General features: G+C 38.7%; 1 protein-coding gene across 1 annotated transcript in view; it reads right to left on the reverse strand.

The window, feature by feature from the left end:
* Positions 1–21,706, reverse strand: part of LOC150102099 (uncharacterized protein CG3556-like) — a 117,557-nt gene that overhangs the window by 12,656 nt on the left and 83,195 nt on the right. Inside the window, exon 4 of the mRNA XM_090399983.1 lies at positions 148–325. Coding sequence (XP_090256109.1) covers positions 148–325 — 178 coding nt within the window. The remainder of the gene's footprint in view (positions 1–147; positions 326–21,706) is intronic.

The raw sequence follows: 21,706 nt of genomic DNA on the forward strand, positions 1-21,706 counted from the left end.
ACAGCACCTTTTTCATACATTAAAAAAAAAAAAGCCATTCAATACTTCTAAATATTACTGGAAAAACAAAAAAATTACAATCAAAGCATTGGTCCATCATTTTTGATGTAACTGGCACAGTAATGGTAATTATTTATTAACACTCACCTGAATTTTGGATTATCAGCAGCAGCAATTCTCATAAGATCAAAAAATGTGATGTTAGAAGGCACACGAAGAGTCAGAGAAAATGCCACATCCATATCATTTCCAATCCACAGAGAATACTGAACATAAATTTTTGGTGTCATCTTGTTTGTTATTTCCTCCATGGAACTGATGTTTCCTAATAATAGCATGATAATTTATTATAAAATATGCTGATTTAGGAATTGATATTACTTTTTTGATTCCTATATCAGCATATTGTATAAAAAAATTGTTGAATAATTAATTTTAGTGATATTACATATACTCTTATACTCTTATTTAATGGGAGGATAAATTGAGTATCAGGTTTGCTATCCTGGTTGGCCAAGTGGTTAATGGACTTGGTCTCCAATAAGCTACAGATACAGATTTAGACATGGATGTTTGTGATAGTCTTTAGGTGTGAGACTACACCCTAGTTATTGAAGGCTTGAAGTCAGTTGAAAAAATTCTTTTTCATCTTTAGAGCAGAGTTTCTAGACTAAACAAAAAAAAAAAAAAAAAAACAAATAAAATAATCAAAAGATGAGTAAAATTTTTCTATAAACTGCCCACAGTACTGATATACTATAGGATTATACTGATACACCCACAGAAGGTTTGCAAACTATTAAAAAAGTATTGCATAGTAAATATAAAAATGAAACAGTGAAAGAAGAGGTTGTGGATGAGGTAGAAGGATGAAACTAATTACCACTTACATGAGAATTATATAAAGCACAGCCAAGAAAAGTTGTGGATAGGTAAGAAATGAGAAAATGAAATACTGAAAGAAGAGCTGACAGAACAAGTAGCTTGATAAAAGAAATGGACTACATTTAAATGGATTTAGTGTTAGTCAGCTGGAGTGACACGAAGTGATGATTGAAGTGAATGGAAGATGTGAGGCAGCAAGAGGTTATGTGGAACAGCAGGTAAGCAGAGTAGAAGAGCTTGTGAATGCAGAAGTGAGTAGCACGAGTGAAAAGAATGAGAGAGAAGGAACACAAGACAAACAGGGAAAGGGGGATAGGTCAGGGAAACACTGTGTGACAAGAGTGCTTGATGGATACAGAAGCAGATGTATGTGTGTACAGCAAAGGATTAGAATTGCCAGGGATGTAGGGGAAAACAAACAGGTCTGAGGAGAGGTGTAAGATCAGTAATGAGCAACCAAGGAGAGTATGGAGGAGTCACGTCTGAGGAGTGAGGATGGTGAGGCTTTTTACAATTTTTACAAAACCAGAAATAAGCAAGAATGTGCCAGAAGTATTCAAAATAAATGAAATTAAACTGTAGTATTAATAGAGTATATTCACCCAAAAACTGTTGGAATAAGTGAGACACGGTTAGATGAGGATGACATTCTGACAGGAATAGAGACAGATGGATATGATGTTTTTCATGAGGATAGGCAAGATAGAAAAGGAGGGAGGAGTGCTGTTAAAAGTAGCAGAGTAATTATTATTATTATATTATTATTTGACACCTCCAGGGAGTCCTAAGATTCATCGAGGGAGGTTGAGTGACCACCACTCAACATCATCTACACCAATGCCATCTACTCTCCACCATCACCACTATTATTTTCACAGACAATCACAAACACCCATGCCCACAGAAGGATTCGAACCCGCAGCCTTTTGGCTGGAGAGCGAATACGCTAACCAGGCGGAGATGAAAGGGGTGAACAGTGACCATGGTTTTGAAGCAGTATGGTGTGAGGAGGAGGTGAATAGAATGAAATATCTAGTCAGATGTTGCTATAGACCTGGTAATATATGGTGGGCAGTGATAAGGAAATGTATAGGCAAATCAGTCGCTACTAAGAAAAGGGTGGTCATTATTGGCTGATTTTCATTACAGTAATATAGACCGGAATGAAGAGACAATATCTGGGAGCAAAGAGAATGAATTTCTTGAGTTTTGAGGGACAACTACCTTAGGCAGTATATAACAGAGTACTCTGAGGAGTAGGGATGGTGAAGAATTTTACAGAGCCAGAAATAAGCAAGAATGTGCCAAAAGTATTAAAGGAAATGAAATTGTAGTATTAATAGAGTATATTCACCCAATTTTTGGAATAAGTGTGACATGGTTAGATGAAAATAACATTTTGAAAGGAATAGAGATGGATGGATATGATGTTTTTCATGAGAATAGGCAAGATAGAAAAGGAGGAAGGAGTGGTGTTAACACGTTCGCTGCCACGCTACTTTGGAATAGCCTGTTCCCACACGCCAAGCAATTTCACTTCTTCAAGGTCAGTACGGTAATCTCATTGCCTGCGGTAAGCGTGATACGAGTATACGTGTAGTTGACTTGTGCAGAGCATACACCATCTATGAGAATACACAGTTTTGATGCTAGCTCCACAAGCCAAGCATTTTCACTTCTTCAAGGTCAGTACAGTAATCTCGTTGCCGGTGGTAAGCATCATACGAGTATACTCGTAGCTGGTTTACCAACTACGTGTATACTCGTAGTTGGCAGCGAACATGTTAAAGGTAGTACTATTTTACCTTCTTTCCACTCCTTATGAACCCTACTCACTGCAAGGCTTTCATTAAATAACCAAGTCAAGGGCATAGCCAAAAATGGTGCACATTCCTTAAGAATACATGGTGATACGTGGCACCAACCAGGTGCCAGCCTGGTTGGCAGAGTAGTTAGCATATATCTGCTCTCCAGCCATAAGGCTGAGGGTTCGAATCCCGCCATGGGCATGGATGTTTGTGATTCTCTGTGAAAGTACTAGTGGGTGGTAGATGGCATTGGTGTAGCTGATGAGATGATGGTCGTTGTAGTTCACTGTTGTTAGTGGATTGAGTGGTGGAGACAGAGAGTAGAGTAGAGTAGGTGCCCTCCCTCGATGAGTCTGTGAACTCCTTGAAGGTGTCATGTAATAATAATAATATGTTATCCATTCCCACAGCTTTATTAACATCTAACTCAATCAACACCTGATTCTTTCACTTTCAATTCTCCTAATCCTTGCCTCCCTTCTATATACTGCACTGCATCAGTTACACCAGTATGATATACATTGATAAAGTGTGCATTCAATAATTCCACTATAGCCTTTACAACTGTCATTCTGCTGCCATGACTGTCCACTAGTGTCAATCTGCCATAATTAATTTTTTTCTTGCTTGCCATCTAGCAGAAAAATTCCCTTGAGTTAACTTTGCCCTGACAAGCCACGTTTCTTTCTTTAACATGCTCGTTGCCTTACTAGAATGCACTTTATACTCTTTATGGATAAGAACACCACCGACTCTCTTGTACATCCTCCATACTATTTCCTTTTCCAACTCACCTTCCTTGATTTCACTGTTCATCCATTTCGATCCTACTCTATTTACTCGCTTACCCTTAGTATGCAGTTATACATTGCTTTTGTCAGATACTGCCTTGTAGTTTCCATTCATTGTCAACATCATTTCTGCTCATCTACCCAATGTACTGATGCTGACTAAACAGCTTCCTATAATCACATGCTTTACACTTTCACATATACCCATTTTTGGCAGTAACCTTTTCTTGTTTAATCACTTTCCAAACAAGTACCTCATGATCATTCAAACCAACCGGCAGCAGGTGTCAATACCTCATTAACAACTACATCTTGTGAACTTATCACCAAATCCAAAACATTAAAGCATCTAGTTGCTTCCATCACATACTGCTTAAGATATTTATCTCTGAGAAATTCCACAAACTCACTCTCCTTGTTCCCATAAACTATCTCCTCCTTCCAATCTATATTCCTGTAATTAAAGTCTCCCATTAGGATAACCTTCTTTTTTACATGCTCAACTAATTTGCCTAAACATTTTACAATTGATATTTTCTGCATTCCCTGAACTACAACAGCATCTTATCAGATATACTAATAGTTCAAATATACTATACTTCACACAACACAGATTTAAAATCTGTGCATACACTATCAACCTATATCCAAGATTAATTAGGGTGGTTCACCAATATAAAAGTGTAGGTAGAAGATTTGCTTGTTGCAGACGAACAGAAGTTCAGAGTTCACCAAAGTTTAGCATACTTTACTTTGAGTTGATAGAATATTAATTCCATCAGCATTTTTGATTTCTGAAGTTTAGCTCTAAACATTGTACTCATGCAATCTATGTTTACTATTTCCAGAAGAATGTCTTCAACTCCCTTTTATGCCATTAACTAAGTAAGCCACAGTTACTGCAAATTACAGTAATGGGGTTTTACGTAATTACACTTAAAAGCTTACTCTCTGCTTCATAAGGGAGGTGACAGAACTGAAGCATCAAATTATCAAATTATAGGCCTATATGTGTTTCATTATTGTGGTTAAAGTGTTGGAAAGGCAGGTGAGAACCAGGATCCAGAATTGTGTTGACAACAATGGTATTGTCTTTGATGGACAGAATAGATTTGCTAGAGAGAGGTCATGTTTTAGTAATCTGCTTATTACAATAAGGTGACGGGTACATTGGACAAAGGAGATGGATACACAGTAGTATACTTATATTATATTATTATTATTATTATTATTCATGCCTCGATGGAGTCAAAAGACTCTCGCAGGAGGTCCCTCCTACGAAACAAAGTATCATATCACTCCTTAAACTCATTGACCGTTTTTGCTCTCACCACTCTATCAGGTAATGCATTTCATGGTTCAACCACCCTCCATGCAAAGAACCCACTCCTCACCCTCTTGCTCACAGCTTCCTTTCATAACTTCCATGAATGGCCCCTTGTCATCACTCCTTCCAGCTGTTCAACCAAGCGAAAGAACTCCCCAGTGTCAACCCTGTAACCACCTCTCAACAGTTTAAAAGTCTCAATCATATCACCTCTTCTTCTATCTACCACATTCCCTAAGCGATCCTCATAACTAACATTGTACAATCCTGAAACCATCTGCCTCTGTACCCTTTCCGCAGTTAATTTATCCCCTTCAAATCCTGGGGACCAAATCTGAGAATAATGTGAGAACACGGGTGTGGTCTGATCAGGTTCTTACACAATGGAATGATAACTCTTTTATCTCTGCAGGTTAGCGCCCTTCTCAGTATTGTAGCAATCCTCTGTGTTACTTCACCACCTTCGCAATATGTCCCCTGAATTTTAGGTTTCAATCAATCATCAACCCCAGATCTCTTTTCTCTCCTATTTCTTCCAGTACAACTCCTCCAATAGAGTATGAAGTGTCCCATCGATGTGTCCCAAATCTCAAGACCTTACAGTTTGCTGCATTAAACTGACACCCCCATTCATGTGCCCATCTATCTAGCTTATTCAAATACTCTTGCAGGGCTACCACATCTCCACTATTACTAATAACCCTTCCCAGCTTCACATCATCTGCAAACAACTGAATATCCCCTTGCAATCCACAGAAAATGTCATTGATATAAAGGTTAAACAATATAGGTCCCAGTACTGAGCCCTGTGGAAGACCACTTGTAATCTTTGCCTCCTTGAAATTGCTCCACCATACACAACTCTCTGATACCTATCGGACAGCCAATCCTGAATCAAGTTGACCAACCTGACATCCAAATCCATGTGCTGCAACTTAAATATCAGCTTATCATGTGGCACCCTGTTGAATGCCTTTTGCTAAATCCAAGAAAATGGCAGTATATGCCTTTTCCTCATCTACTGCTCTTGTGCCTTATTATATGATAAGATTATGATCAGCTGATATTTAAGTTGCAGCACATGGGTCTGGATGTCAGATTGGTCAACTGGATTCAGGATTGGTTGTCCAATAGGTATCAGAGAGTTGTGTATGGTGGGGAAGTATCAAGGAGGCAGAGGGTTACAATTGGGGTCCCACAGGACTCAGTACTGGGACCTATATTGTTTAAACTTTATATCAGTGACATTGTCAGTGGATTGCAATTGGATATTCAGTTGTTTGCAGATGATATGAAGCTGGGGAGGATTATTAGTAATAGTGCAGATGTAGCAGCCCTGCAAGAGGATTTGAATAAACTTGATAGATGGACAAATGAATGGGGATGTCGGTTTAATGCAGCAAAATGTATGATCTTAAAGTTTGGGAAACATCGATGGGATGCTGCATACTCTATGGTAGGAGTTATACTGGAGGAAGTAGGGGAGACAAGAGATCTAGGGTTGATGATTGATAGAAACCTGAAGTTTAGGGGACATATTGTAAAGGTGGTAAAGGTAACACAGAGGATTGCTGCTATTATGAAGACACTGACCTGCAGAGATAAGAGGGTTATTATTCCTTTGTATAAGACTCTGATCAGACCACACTTAGACTATTGTTCTCAGATTTGGTCCCCAGGATTTGAAGGGGAAAAATTAACTGTCAAAAGGGTACAAAGATGGTTTCAGGATTGTACAATGTTAGTTATGAGGATCGGCTGAGGGAATGTGGACCGCAGAGTTTGATGGATAGAAGAAGGAAAAGTGATATGATTGAGACTTTTAAACTGTTGAGAGGTGGTTACAGGGTTGACACTGGGGAGTTCTTTCGCTTGGTTGAACAGCGGGAAAGAGTGACGACAAGAGGCCATCCCTGGAAGATACGAAAGGAAAACGTGAGCAAGAGGGTGAGGAGTGGTTTCTTTGCATGGAGAGTGGTTGAACCATGGAATGCACTGCCTGATGGAGTGGTGAGAGTGAGAGCAGTCAGTGAGTTTAAGGAGTGGTATGATAGACTTTGTGTTTCTTAGGAGGAACCTCCCACGATGAGTCTTTTGATTCCATGGAGACCTGGATAATAATGATAATAAACACAGGACATCATGCGTGAAGCATTGGATAAGCTCAAGACAGGAATTAGGATAGATAGGAGGTAGATTGATCAGTATTCTGAGGTATGCTGATAATACAATACTCCTTTGTAATGACATGAAAAAGCTAGGACAAATTCTTGACAAAGTTAACAAGATCAGTAAAGAATCGAGGAAGTCAGCAAGTTTGAGTACCTGGGATCCATTATGAATGTGAAGATTTGCTGTTCAGAAGACATCAGAAAATGTTAGGAATGGCTAAAACAACAGTCAGAGACTTGTCTAAAATCTGGAAGGATAGATCTATCTCCATGGAAACAAAGTTGAGGATTTTGGATGCAATTGTTTTTCCAACAGTGACTTATGGATGTGAGACTTGGAACCTAAAGAAGTCAGATAAGAAAAGGATATCTGCTTTTGAGATGTGGTGTTACAGAAGGCTGTTGAGGATATCATATACTGAAAGACATACAAATGAATTGGTGTTAGAAAAGATCAGTAGAACTTTCAAGGTTTCTGAAGAATATTGACAAAAGAGTGTTAAAATATTTTGGATACACAGAAAGGATGGAAGGAGGACTTCTCAGAACAGTAACAGAAGGTAAAGTTCCTGGGAAAAGAGGAAGACCATGAATGGATGGATGGATGGACGGACGGACTAATCTTCAGAGTCGAGGTCTCCAGAAAAGCAAACAACAGGACTATATGGCGAAGCCTGGTGTGGCACATCACCGAGCATTGGAGTGACCATACGGCATCTGTAGATGTCCAGTGAACAAAGAGATAGAATAGATGTAATTGCATAGAGAGTAATCAATTGGCAGAATGGTTAAGAATGCACCAATGTTGAATGAGCTAATTGTAGACTGTAATTGCAATTGTAGCATGGAGAATAGATGGAGACTTCCTCTGAGAGATCTCGTGATGGTCAAAAAAATAATACTGATACTAATAATACGTATTTCCACTTACCAATGAAGACTGCAACAGTACTACAGTATTTCAAAATAGATGTTATAATGTGCACCCTGCTAATTCATATTTCCATGTCCAGTGACACTAGTTCTTGTGTGTGCATTTCATTTCACTTCTGGTCTTTGTAACAATATTTTTGCTTGGTCAGGAAGTAAATTTTACTTGACAAGAAATGATATTCTCGTTTTTATCTTTTATCCAAAGATGAGAAAACAAATGTATGTGAAATATCATCGCAACTAGGATACTTGTATTTTCAGAATGAATTGAAAGCAACAGCAACTTAAATAAGTTTACATTTCTTTTATATTCACAGTATTGGAGTTTTCAGAACAAATGTAAAACAGGAATGAAAATAAATAATTTACTGATTAAATTAAGTATTAACATAATGTCATTTCAATAGCTCAGCATTATCTAGGCAATCAAATGAAACATCTTAAAGAGAGTAAAATTATAGATTAAGAACTGTCACATGCAAGGAAGCTGGAGGCAAACAAAGTAGCGCTTGGTCTGCCCAAGCACTACCTCATTCACCTTGTGTTCACAGCGTGATTCTCGAGAGCTATATGATATTCCCACCTTATGTGACCGCTAATTCATAAGTAGTACAGAAATAGAAGACACAACATAACATAAAAAAAAGAATTTTAATTAGGACAAGATTTTTGGAAAATTTTCTAGTGTTTTTTTTCTTTTTTTTTTTTTTTTTTGCAGGACCCAGTCCCCCCCGGTGCACCACTGTCATCATCATCAGTCCAGCACGCCCATGGAATTTTATTTTATGATCCATTATGGTAGACCCACACTAATCATTATTTACACAATACTTATAATTCTAATTTTGGAAACTCATTACGCTGCCCACCGATTAGTAGAGTCTCTGCTACTAATGGCTTGCAAAAAGTTAAGCAAGTTTGAGCACGGTTAGTAATTGGAAGGGAATCAATCGTTCGATGCTGGTGGCACACTCTCCCTCGATGAGTCTTTGGACTCCCTGGAGGTGTCACATAATAATAATAATTACTCATTTACCAGTCCGAATACAAAAATTATAGTCCTCCACACTTGATAACCACACTCTTAAAAAATTTAAGTATGACAGGTATGATAATGATAATTAATACTTAAGAAATTGACAGCATACACTAGAAATATAAATTAAATCAACTTTAATATATACTTCTTTCTGATATTTCAGCAACATCATGTTGCCATCTTCATGGGAACTTAAGATAAAGACACGTGCATGCAAGTACTATATAGCAGCAAACGAGAAACGAAGCGAGGAAGCTACCATTTTCCTAAAGTCCTGATGGTGCCTCCCTGGTGGACTATATTAGGTGTTCTTGGCCTTTGGGCTGAAGTTCTTCTGATGTGTTTCCCACATTTGGGGCAGTCTCATGCATCCAAATTTGTTGAGGTTTGGCATGTTCCTAAGGGCTGAGGATGATTCCATGAATAGTCTTTCATATTTGAACTTGCTGCGGTGTATTACTGTGGCTTTCTTCCACCTTATTCTGTGGCAAGTATCCAGAGCATGGTCTGCAAGCCCAGAGTGGCTGTACTGGTGAAATCGGATGTAGTCCTTGTGTACTGAGATTCTGATATTTGCTGTCCTGCCTATTTGGCCAAAGTAGGACAATTTACAGCTGCAAGGGACATGGTATACACCAGGTAGGTCTAGGGGAAGTGGTTGGTCTTTAGTGGAGCGGATAAGGGATGCCAATTTTCTATATGGTCTGTAACAAGTGGTCAAGTCTTGTTTTTTTAGAATTTTGTTGATTTTTTCCGAGGTGCCTCGGATGTAGGGAATGGTGATGGATTTAGAGTAATCTTTTTTGTGAAGGGGGGGTTGTGGATATCTGGTTTTAGTATTTTTTGGATTTTTTGGGGGGGTAGCCATTGGCTGAGAAAGTGTTAAGGATGTGATTTAGTTCAGTGGTTAGGGCCTAGGGCTTGGTCATTTGAAGATTAGTTTAGCCCTGTTGAATAGTGTCTTAATAACTCCATATTGTTGTGGGGCGGGGTTGTTGGTGAATGTATCTGCTTGTATGGGTGGGTTTTCTAAAAACTGAGAAAACCAAGGTACCATCAGGTTGGCGGGTAACTAGTGTGTCTAGGAAGGGGGAGGCTAGTGTTTTCCTCTTTTTCCAGGGTGAACTTGATTCTAGGGTGTTGGTTGTTTAAGTGTGTTAGGAAGGAAAGGAGTGTGTGTATCCGGGCCATGTGGCCAAATAGCGAACACATCATCAACGTAGCGAAGCCATATGGTAGATTTTTGTGGGGCAGAGTTTAAAGCTTTCTCTTCAAAAGTCTCCATAAAGAAGTTGGCCAAGGGTGGGGAAAAAGGTGAACCCATGACTGTCCCCTCTATCTGTTTGTAGAATTTTTCCTGCCAAACGAAACAGCCTGAGTCATTGTGAACTGAAATAGGGCTGAGAGCTTGGATTAGCTGTAAGATTTCTTTGAGGGGGACATTTGTGAATAAGGAGGAGACGTCAAAACTGACCACTATGTCATTATGTTGGAGTGTAAGGTTTTCTATACTGGCTTTGAAGTGGATGAGTTTTTTATGTGTGATGGTGTGTTGCCAGTATATAGTGTGAGAGCGCTTTGGCAAAATATTTAGCTAGTTTGTAAGTGGGGGAATCAATGCCATCCATTATGGGATGTAATGATACATTTTCTTTATGTATTTTTGGGAGCCCATATATACGGGGGGGGGTCTAGAGTTATATGGTTTTAGTCTGTTAGTAATCTCCACAGGCCAAGAAGTGACCTTCTTAAGGAGACTATGGAGTTTTCTAATTTGTGAGTTGATGGGATTGATGGACAGGTATGATAGATAGGAAAAGTATCATATGCATTAGGTACAGGCTATCATCTATCATAGTGGTTAGTGTGGGACTACCACAGGAACAGGTATATGAGGAAATAAGTGAACTTGATATTAATACAGCTGTGAGACTTGATGGTATATCACCACATATTTTGAAGGAATGTGCCAGGGAATTAACATCTGCATTGATATATTTGTTTAATATGAGTCTTCTACTGGATCAAGTTCCAAAGGAGTGGAAGGAAGGAAGGCAGGATTGTGCCGCTTCATAAAGGAGGTCACAGAATTCAAAGATCAAATCATGGGCCAACATCTATGTGTCAGGTGTTGTGGTTAAAGTGCTGGAAAGGCTGATGAGAATGAGCATCCAGAATTGGATTGAAAAAAATGATATTATCTTTCATGGACAACATGGATTTGCTAAAGGGAGATCATGTTTTAGTAATCGACTTACATATTACAATCAGGTGATGGCAGCATTAGGTGTGGGAAATGATACACATTTACTTAGACTTTGCAAAGGCTTTTGATAAATTACCACATGATAAGTTGATAACCAAACTAATAGAGCAGATGGGATTGGATATCAGACTAGTGCATTGGATTGGAGATTGGCTATCTAATAGGTATCAACAAGTTGTGTATTGGGGCAATATCCCAGAAGAGGAAAGTAACTAGGGGTGTGTCTCAAGGGTCTGTTTTATGGTCGTTGCTGTTTAACTTGTATGTTAATGATATTGGGGAATATTTGAATGGAAATATGAAGTTGTGTGCAGATGATGCAAAATTAGGATGAACTAACAGAAGTACAGGAGATGCTGTATTGGGTTGAAAACAATGGTATTATCTTTCATGGACAACATGGATTTGCTAAAGGGAGATGCTCAAGAAATCTAATGAGCTGCTTTAACAACTTTTGCTATGTGTCCTCTAAACTTTAACTCTATATCTCCCAACAATCCCAAATCTCTGGTTTCATCAATTACAGGAGTACAATTCCTTCAATGTGGTATATAGCAGGTAATCTTTTAAACCCCAAAATGAATAACCTTACACTGAGTCACATTAAACTGATATCCATTCTCTTTTGCACACACTGCCAGTCTATCAAAACCATCCTGCAACATTTTAACATCAACTGTATTATTGTTATTATTATTATTAACATCTGACCTCCATGTAGTCAGAAGCTCATTGTGTGAGGTACATACTATTGGGATGGGTTTAACTAATGATATGCAGCTGTTCGCAGATGATGCAAAACTGGGGAGAGCAATGCAGAGTCAAGTAGATGTTATGGCCTTACAAGAGGACTTGAATAGATTGCATGAATGGGCAGGTAAGTGGAACTGTCAGTTCAATATTACAAAGTGCAAGGTTTGAGATTTGGTAAGCAATGATAGGATGCAAAGTATACATTATAAAGTGTTGATACTTCCACATTTGGATTACTGTGCTCAGGTCTGGTCACTTGGATTCCTAGGAGATGAGGAGTTTGTGGAGAGGGTTCAGAGGAGAGTGACTAAGTTGGTGAGTGATGTAAAAAATGCTCCCTACATTGATAGATTGAGAGCTTGTGGATTGCAGAGGTTGGTTGATAGGCAGAGGAGAGGGGATATGATAGAAACATTTAAATTACTAAAAGGTTTTTATAAGATTGATGCAGGGGAAATGTTTCAGCTGTGTGATAGAATGATAGAAGAACAAGAGGTCATCCCTGGAAATTAAGGAAAAGTATGGTTAACAAGGGTGTGAGAATGAGGGTTTTTGCCTGGAGGGTGGTGAATGAGTGGAAGCATTGCCTGACTCCATTGAGTTCTTCATCTGTAAATGAATTCAAGAAGAGATATGATAGATATTGTTTTGATAGTTTGGTTCTCCCACGATGAGTCTACTGACTCCATGGAGATATCCATAATAATAATAATAATAATAATAATACATTTGGTGGGAAAAACTTTAAGGGAAGTACAGGAGATGAGAGATCTAGGAGTGATGGAGGACAGCGACCTAATATTCAGAGGCCACATTGCACAATTTGTGAAGATATGACATTGGATAATGGCAGTGATGCAGAGGACCCTAACATGTAGAAATAGAGAGGTTCTGATGCAATAGTATATGGCCTTGATCAGGCCTCATATGGATTATTGTGCATAGATTTGGTAGTTGGGGTTTCATGGTGATGAGGATATTTTGGAAAGGGTACAGAGAATATTCACAAAAGTTGTCAGTGGTGTTTATAATGTGGAGTATGAGGACAAATTGAGAGGATGTAAGTTGCCGAGCCTCGTGAATAGCAGGAAGAGAGGGGGGGGGGGAATGTGCTTGAGACATATAAGCTAGTCAGGGATCGGAATCAGGCGATATGGAAGAGATTTTTCATAGAATGGGGAGGGGGAGTAGAACAAGAGGCTATCGCTGGAAACTGTATAAGGAAAGTGTAAACAGAGGAGTGAAGAGACGGTTCTTTGCTTGGAGAGTGGTTCGTGAGTGGAATGCATTGCCTGAGTGTGTTGTGAATGTAGACACATTGAATCAGTTTAAAGCACGGTTCTACACCCCCTTTCCCATTCTATGAAAAATCTCTTTCATATCACCTGATTGCAACCCCGAACTTGCTTATATGTCTCAATCACATTCCCCCTTTCTTCCTCCTATTCACGAGGCTCTGCAACTTACATTCTCTCAATCTGTCCTCGTACTCCACAGACCACTGACAACCTTTGTGAATTTTCTCTGGACCCTTTCCAAAATATCCTCATCACCATGAAAACCCACTGTCCAAATCTGTGCATAATAATCCATATGAGGACTTATCAAGGGCTTATACAATGGCATCATTGTATAAGCCCTTGATAAGGCCTCTGTCAGGGTCCTCTGCATCACTGCAATCATCCGATGTGTCATCTTCACAACTTGTGCAATGTAGCCCTTGAATTTCAGGTTCTTGTCCACCATTACTCCTAGATCTCTCATCTCTTCTATTTCCTTTAAAGCTTCGCCACCAAATGTATACTTTGCATCCTATCATTGGTTACCAAATATCAGCCTTTGCACTTTGCATTATTCAGCTGACAGTTCCACTTACCTGTCTGTCCATTCATGCAATCTATTCGAGTCCTCTTGTAAGGCCATACCATCTGCTTGACTCTGCATTGCTCTCCCCAGTTTTGTATCATCTGCAAACAGCTGCATATCACTAGGTTAATTCCAATATCATTAACATACAAATTAACAACAATGGCCCCAAGACTGATCCCCTGTGGTACACCACTAGTGACCTTTCTCTTTCAGGATACTGCACCCCCATATTCAACTTTGTGATACCTATCTGACAGCTAGTCACTGATCCAACTCAGAAGTCTGCTATCCAAACCCATCTGTTTCAATTTATTTATCAGCTTGTCATGTGGTAGTCTATCAAAAACTATTGCAAAATCCAAGTACACTACTGTATATGCATATCCTCTGTCGAAGGTATTTGTCAACTTGTTATAGTACATAAGTAAGATAGTGAAACACGATCTCCCCTTAACAAACCCATGCTGATAACCACAGAGAATACTGCTGTTATCAACCCATTTCTGCATCCTACTTCTCACCAACCTCTCCAGTATCTTCACCACAACCCCATATATACAGAATGGGCTGTAATTTGAAGCTACAGCTTCAAACCTTTATGCAGTGGAATAATTTTACTTTCCTTGCACTCCCTTGGAGCCTGTGCTGTTGCAAGAATTTTATTAAACAGGCATGACAATTCTACTCCCAATTCCCTGGAACATTCCCATAAGATGGGTGGTGATGTATCATCAAATCCTATTTCCTTATTTACATCAAGTTTATTTATTTCCTCAAATATCTCCTGCGCACTCCCAATTAATTCCCAATTATGTGAAAAATCTCTAATTCCCATGCCAGGAATTGAACCTGAGACTCTTGGGTGAAAGCCAATTACCACTAGATATCATGTATTAACTATTGCTCTACCCTATTTTGCATCAATTGTAAACAACTGAACAATTCCTCTCAGATCCTTTCCCTATATCATTAATGTACAAATTAAACAGTAGTGATCCAAAAACAGAGCCCTGTGGATGGCCACTGGTCATAGGTACAGCAACCATATTTTTTTTGGAGAAAATTAAGGACAAATCAGAAATTGTTTCATAATAATAAAAAAAAGCAGGTTTGGTTTATTTGTTTCACTAAAACTAAAAAGCTATATAACATTTATTATAAAATATAAGCATATACATAGCATTTTAAGCAATTATTTATTATTTAAAAAAATTTAATTTTGATACTTTTCACAAGAATGAACTTTTTTTTAATAAATGAGGTTTGTGTTTTAAAAATCCATAAAACTGCATACAGTTCATGTCAAAGTTGCATATGGTATAAATACATGATTTCAATATGTATTTATACCAAATATTTTGATTTTTAATTGGGTTTTATCACTTGTCTACATACTGTTCACTAATGAAAATACTCTTCAGTGAGGGTGTAAAATGATGTTGCTTATTGGGGCATTGTGTGATCTCTATGTCTATCTTTATTTTTGCGCACTTATTATTTAATTAATTTCTTTATCTTTACTTTATGTATACTCTGATTTATTATTATTATTATTATATCTTATTTCTATATCTCTATTCTTTCATTAAACTTATTTAATCCTCCTTTTAACTTTATCTTTTCCTTTCATGTACTCTGTTAACTTTAATCTCTTTGCTTTACCTTCAGTATTCCTTCCTTATATCAGAGATCTCTAGAAATTTATTATTTTTTTTAAAGACTGTGCCACTAGGTCTCCATGTGGCATAAGAAAATATCAATACTTCCAGTAAAGGCTCTCCTCAATAATTATTTACAGTCGTGGCTAATTCTTAACTGTAATTCGTACCTATTTTTAAACTCCCTGCTCACAGGATCGCATTTTTTTTGGGGGGAATAGTGCATTGCGTAAAAGATCAGGCGGCACTCTTTGTAAATAAAACAAAAAAAAAATCATCTAACGCCTTTTTATTCCCCGTATATGGGGAGTAGGCGAGGCCATTTAGCCCTATCTAACTTTTGGAGACTGAGTGGGCAGTTCAATCTCCACTGGTACCAATCAGAGATAGATGGCCCAAGGCTATCACTAATTAAGCGGTACTCAGTGAAGAGAGACGACTCAAATGTGCCGCCATCTCGTGGTCCCTAACCCTAACACAATATATTTAATGTCTGAAATAATGTGGGTTCTACGGTCGATTTTCTTGAGTTTACAGGACGAAAAACCCGAGTTTCCGGGAGGAAAAACCTGCTTGCCCGTGCCAGAGATCGACTAACTCGGGAACCGGTCGAAAAAAGGCTTATAGAAAAATTTCCTCTAGTCGGCGACTAGATTTGAACCACCAAACCCTTTCTTCGTGCGGTCAAGCGCTGTAGAGTGCAAACGCCACTTCTACTGAGCTACACAAATAAAACAAGCATGTTTATTTATGCTGAAACAATCATTCAAATTATACACTAATGAAATGCTACTTTTTACTCCTCTCTAAGATAAACACTTTAGAGGACATTGTTACTTTAGAGGACAATGTTATTCTTCCGGTAAAGGCTCTCCTCAATAATTATTTACAGTCATGGCTAATTCTTAACTCTAATTCGTAGCTATTTTTAAACTCCCCACTCACAGGATCGCATTTTTTTGGGGGAATAGTGCATTGCGTAAAAGATCAGCTGGCACTCTTTGTAAATAAAACAAGCATGTTTATTTATGCTGAAACAATCATACAAATTATACACTAATGAAATGCTACTTTTTACTCCTCTCTAAGATAAACACTTCAGAGGAAACTTTCTTTAGGACATTTACTTACGCATGCAACAAATACAAATAATTAATCAATTTAATTAGATAACTATCAGCCCATTTACAATTTAGGAATTATCATGCCTTGATTAACTATAACCATAAATTCCAGCCTTCACTTAATATATATTTCTCTTTATGCAAACTATTTTTCATAACACTATATATAGTAATTCTATAATCTTATCGGTCCTAAAAAACAGTCTTTTACAATAGACAAAATTACTTTGAAAACAACTTCTCTTTATGCAAACTAATTTTCATTCTACTATATATGGTAATTCTATAAAATTATCAGTCCTTCTAAACAGTCCTTCACAACATAAGAAAATTTACAACGAAAATAAACTCACGTGACTTCATCAGTATAGTGCACTTGTTTGTACTTCCTTTACAGATTTCCTGGATTCCTCTCTATGTGAGGTCTTGGGCTATCACTTTAGAGGTTTCATGGATACCGTATTCTCCTCTAGAATGGCTCGCGAGGCCTGGAGCTCGATTTTCCGATGTTATAGATACTCGAATGTAAGGTCAGACGATCAAGGCTTGGTCATCCTGGTCCTGGGCTGCTATTCGTTCTGAAAGTTTTTGCCTCCGGTTTTCCCTTCACGACCTCATCCAGATTCGACGTAGTCCATGGATCGACTTCCTCCTCGTTTTTCTCCTGGCATCAACTCTACCGATGGTTGATAACCATCCTTTTTTCTATGATCTTTATATTTGATTTTTTACGGGACCCTGGACGAAGGTTTGGGACCCCCAAACATTCCCACGGAAACTTTTGCCGTAGGTCTGACCCCCGTACTTTCACGCGCAAACTTTTAACCTTCTTGAAAGCGCAGACTTCTAGTTCTCCCTGAAGTGCACGTTTAATCCTTTTAACAGCATAGCTTCTGATGTATACTGCCTTCCTTTACCATTGACCTTGAAGGCGGTATCGGACTGGCTTTGGATACAATAGGTTTCCTCTATACTCTGTACTAAATACTAACGTCAAATACATTTCCGAATTCTAAAGTATTGCCTTTGAACTTCTATTTTAAGATATCTTCTGTTTACTCTATTTAGCATGTTAATTCCACTGGGTTTTTATACATGGACTTTTGGTATTACTTACATAAAAAATTATAATACCTTGAACTTAACATATTCATACATCTTCTATTTACACAATTTTGCATGTTAATTCCTCTGAGTTTCAATACATGGGCTTTTAGTGTTATTTATATTATTATTATTATTATTATTATTATTATTCAGGCCTCCAAGGAGTCAAAAGACTCATCGAGGGAGGTCCTTCCTAAGACATAAAGTCTGTCAAGACTCATCGAGGGGAGGTCCCCCCCTGAGAAACACAAAGTTTATCATACCACTCTTTAAACTCACTGACCGTTCTCGCTCCCGCCACTCCATCAGGCAATGCATTCCACGGCTCAACCACCCTCCACACAAAGAAACCACTCCTTACCCTCTTGCTCACAGTTTCCTTTTGTAACTTCCAGGGATGGCCTCTTGTCATCACTCCTTCCCGCTGATCGACCAAGCGAAAGAACTCCCCAGTGTCAACCCTGTAACCACCTCTCAACAGTTTAAAAGTCTCAATCATATCACCTCTCCTTCTTCTATCCACCAAACTCTGCAGTCCACATTCTCTCAGCCGATCCTCATAACTATCCTTGTACAGTCCTGAAACCATCTTTGTCATCCGTCTTTGTATCCTTTCCACAGTTAATTTATCCCCTTCAAATCCTGGGGACCAAATCTGAGAACAATAGTCCAAGTGTGGTCTGATCAGAGACTACAACGGAATGATAACCCTCTTATCTCTGCAGGTCAGTGTCCTTCTCATAATAGCAGCAATCCTCTGTGTTACCTTCACCACCTTTGCAATATGTTCCCTAAATTTCAGGTTTCTATCAATCATCAACCCCAGATCTCTTGTCTCCCCTACTTCCTCCAGTATAACTCCTCCCATAGAGTATGCAGCATCCCATCGATGTTTCCCAAACCTCAAGACCTTACATTTTGCTGCATTAAACTGAAACCCCCATTCATTTGCCCATCTATCTAGCTTATTTAAATCCTCTTGCAGGGCTACCACATCTGCACTATTACTAATAATCCTTCCCAGCTTTGCATCATCTGCAAACAACTGAATATCCCCCTGCAATCCACTGGCTATGTCATTGATATAAAGGTTAAACAATATAGGTCCTGTCCTAGTACTGAGCCCTGTGGGACCCCACTTGTAACCCTCTGCCTCCTGGAAACTGTTCCACCATACACAACTCTCTGATACCTATCAGACAGCCAATCCTGAATCCAGTTGACCAATCTGACATCCAGACCCATGTGCTGCAACTTAAATATCAGCTTATCATGTGGCACCCTGTCAAATGCCTTTGCTAAGTCTAAGAAAATTGCAGTATATGCCTTTCCCTCATCTAATGTTCTTGTAACTTTATTATAAAAGGCTAGCATATTGCTAAAAGAAGAGAGTCCTTTCACAAATCCATGTTGATTCTCACAGATAACATTACCCTCATCTGCCCAATGCTGTACACGGTCCCTCACTACTTTCTCCAAGATCTTAACAACTACTGATGACACACAGACTGGCCTATAATTAGACACTTCTAGTCTGTTACCACCCTTATGCAATGGCACTATCTTACCTTCCTTCCATTCCCTGGGCACCTTTGCCAAAGCCAGACTTTCATTGAAAAGCCACGTTAAAGGTACTGTCAATTCCCTAGCACATTCTCTCAAAACTCGTGGCGAAATACCATCCAGTCCCACAGCTTTACTGACATCCAGAGTACTCAGTATCTGAAACACACTCTCCTCCTGTACCTCCAGACCTCGTACCAGTCCTATCCCTCTAGCATTAAAACTGACTCCTCTAGGATGAAATACTCCAATAAAGTGTTCATTGAACAATTCCACTATGTCCTCTGCATCAGTCACTCTATTCCCATTTTTATCCCACAATATCATTCTTCCACAGTCATTTCTCCTCCTACTGGCCACATAGCTAAAAAATTCCCTAGGATTTTCTTTGGATCTTAGGGCCAATCTCCTCTCATATTCCAGTTTCGCTTTCCTTACCACACTAGTCACTCTTCTGGCCTGTGTCTTATATTCCTCATGCATCTCTTCACCTGTCTCCTTATATCTCTTCCATAGCCTCTTTTTCGCATGCAATTCCTGTTTAATATTGTTTGTCATCCACTTTACTCCAAATTGTGTCCTCTTCTTCACTTGTGGTATACAACTTACACTGAGCCCAGTGGAGTCTAGAAGGGATAATGCTGGGTATAGAAACAATGGCATTTATATGCTGTATACTAATACCAGGAGTATCCGGAATAAGGGAGAGGAATTGGTGGTGCAGATAGCATCAGCCTGGCCAAAAATTATTGCCATCACTGAGACGTGGTTGACAGAAGGAGATATAATAACAGGAATAGAAGTCGCTGGGTATAGCATTTTTCGTCAGGATAGGAGGGGAAAGCGTGGTGGTGTGGTGCTGCTTATGATAAGTGATGACCTATGTCCTCTAAGAGTGGAGAATTTGGAAGGAAGTGAGACAATTGATTTTGAGAGCGTATGGTGTGAGGTAGAGGTAGGCAAGACAGGATATTTAGTAGGGTGTTGCTACAGACCCAGGAGCACAGGGGATGGGGACCAGGAGATGTTTAGACAGCTAAGTTTGGCAAGTGCAAGAAGAATGATTGTTATGGGAGATTTTAACTTCAGTAGTATAAATTGGAGAGAGGAAGATGCATGTAACAATAGGGGAATGGAATTTCTAGAATTCTTGAGGGACAAATGTCTTAGGCAACATGTAACAGAGGGAACAAGAGGTTCAAAAATTTTGGATTTGGTTATAGCATCAGAAGAGTTGATAATAACTGAGTTGACGTCTCTCCCACCAGTTGGAGAGAGTGACCATATGGTGTTGACTTGGAAAATGAATAGACATGCAGGAGTATCAAAGAGATGGGAACTTATGTGGAATTATAAGGCAGGTGATTATAATAGTCTTAGACGTCAACTTCGGGAAGTTTCATGGAGGGAGGAATTGGAAGGCCGGGATATCACCAATGCGTGGGAAATTGTGAAAGAATATTTGTTATCAGCAATGGTAAGTTATAATGTTACAAATCTACCTTTGTGACTTTTTGGATGTGACCTCTATAAAAGTCGATGCAATAAAAATTGGGAAAATTTATGCTGCATCGAATTTTACAAGGTCATTAGAATCCAGGGAGACAAGCAAAATTTCACGATTTTTAAAATATTTTTAAAAGATACTTGTTTATCTGCGAAATATTTAAAAATTTCAACCCATCTACATTGGCAGGACTCGTCATTTTGTCACCATTCTTCAATCTTTTCACTGGTGACATAACCTTACATGTGTATTGTCACCATTCTTCGATCTTTTCACTGGTGACATAACCTTACATGTGTATTGTCATCATTCTTCGATCTTTTCACTGGTGACATAACCTTTCAACATGCATACACACACATCAACGAAGCAGCCATATATGCCACACCGATAGTGAGTGCAGGTAAAATGACAGTTTCATGTTTCTATGGGCCATGTGCTGCGTGCCAATATTTAGTTTACTATTTCAATTCACAAAATAAAGGACAAAATGGCCATTTTAGAAAAAAAAAAAATCTAAATAAATAAAGGACGTATAGTCACTGTAGTCATAGGTCTTCTTCTGAACAAGACTCCTGAATAACCATTAACCACTGTTACGTCACATACTTGGCCTATTATTTTATTCGTTATATTATCTACTTATCTTACTTATTCTCAGTTATTCCGTTGCCAACAAATTTATATTCTTTTAGGTCGACTGCGCCAGCCGGCAACTGAATTCTGACACACAATTTAAAACTACTGAAAACAATATAGGGATCAAGTGGTTTGCAGTCGTGGTCTCCCTTTCTTAGTTGCTAATGGATTTCCCTACTAATTATGCATGGTCCGAAATTTAACAAGTGGTAACTCAATTCTCAGAACAATGACAGACTCATGTGGTTTGAATTAAAGAAATACAT

This window comes from Typopeltis vanoorti, chromosome 11 (genome assembly GCF_054136105.1).
Source record: "Typopeltis vanoorti isolate ZY-2024b chromosome 11, IOZ_Tvanoo_1.0, whole genome shotgun sequence".
NCBI lineage: Eukaryota > Metazoa > Arthropoda > Arachnida > Uropygi > Thelyphonidae > Typopeltis > Typopeltis vanoorti.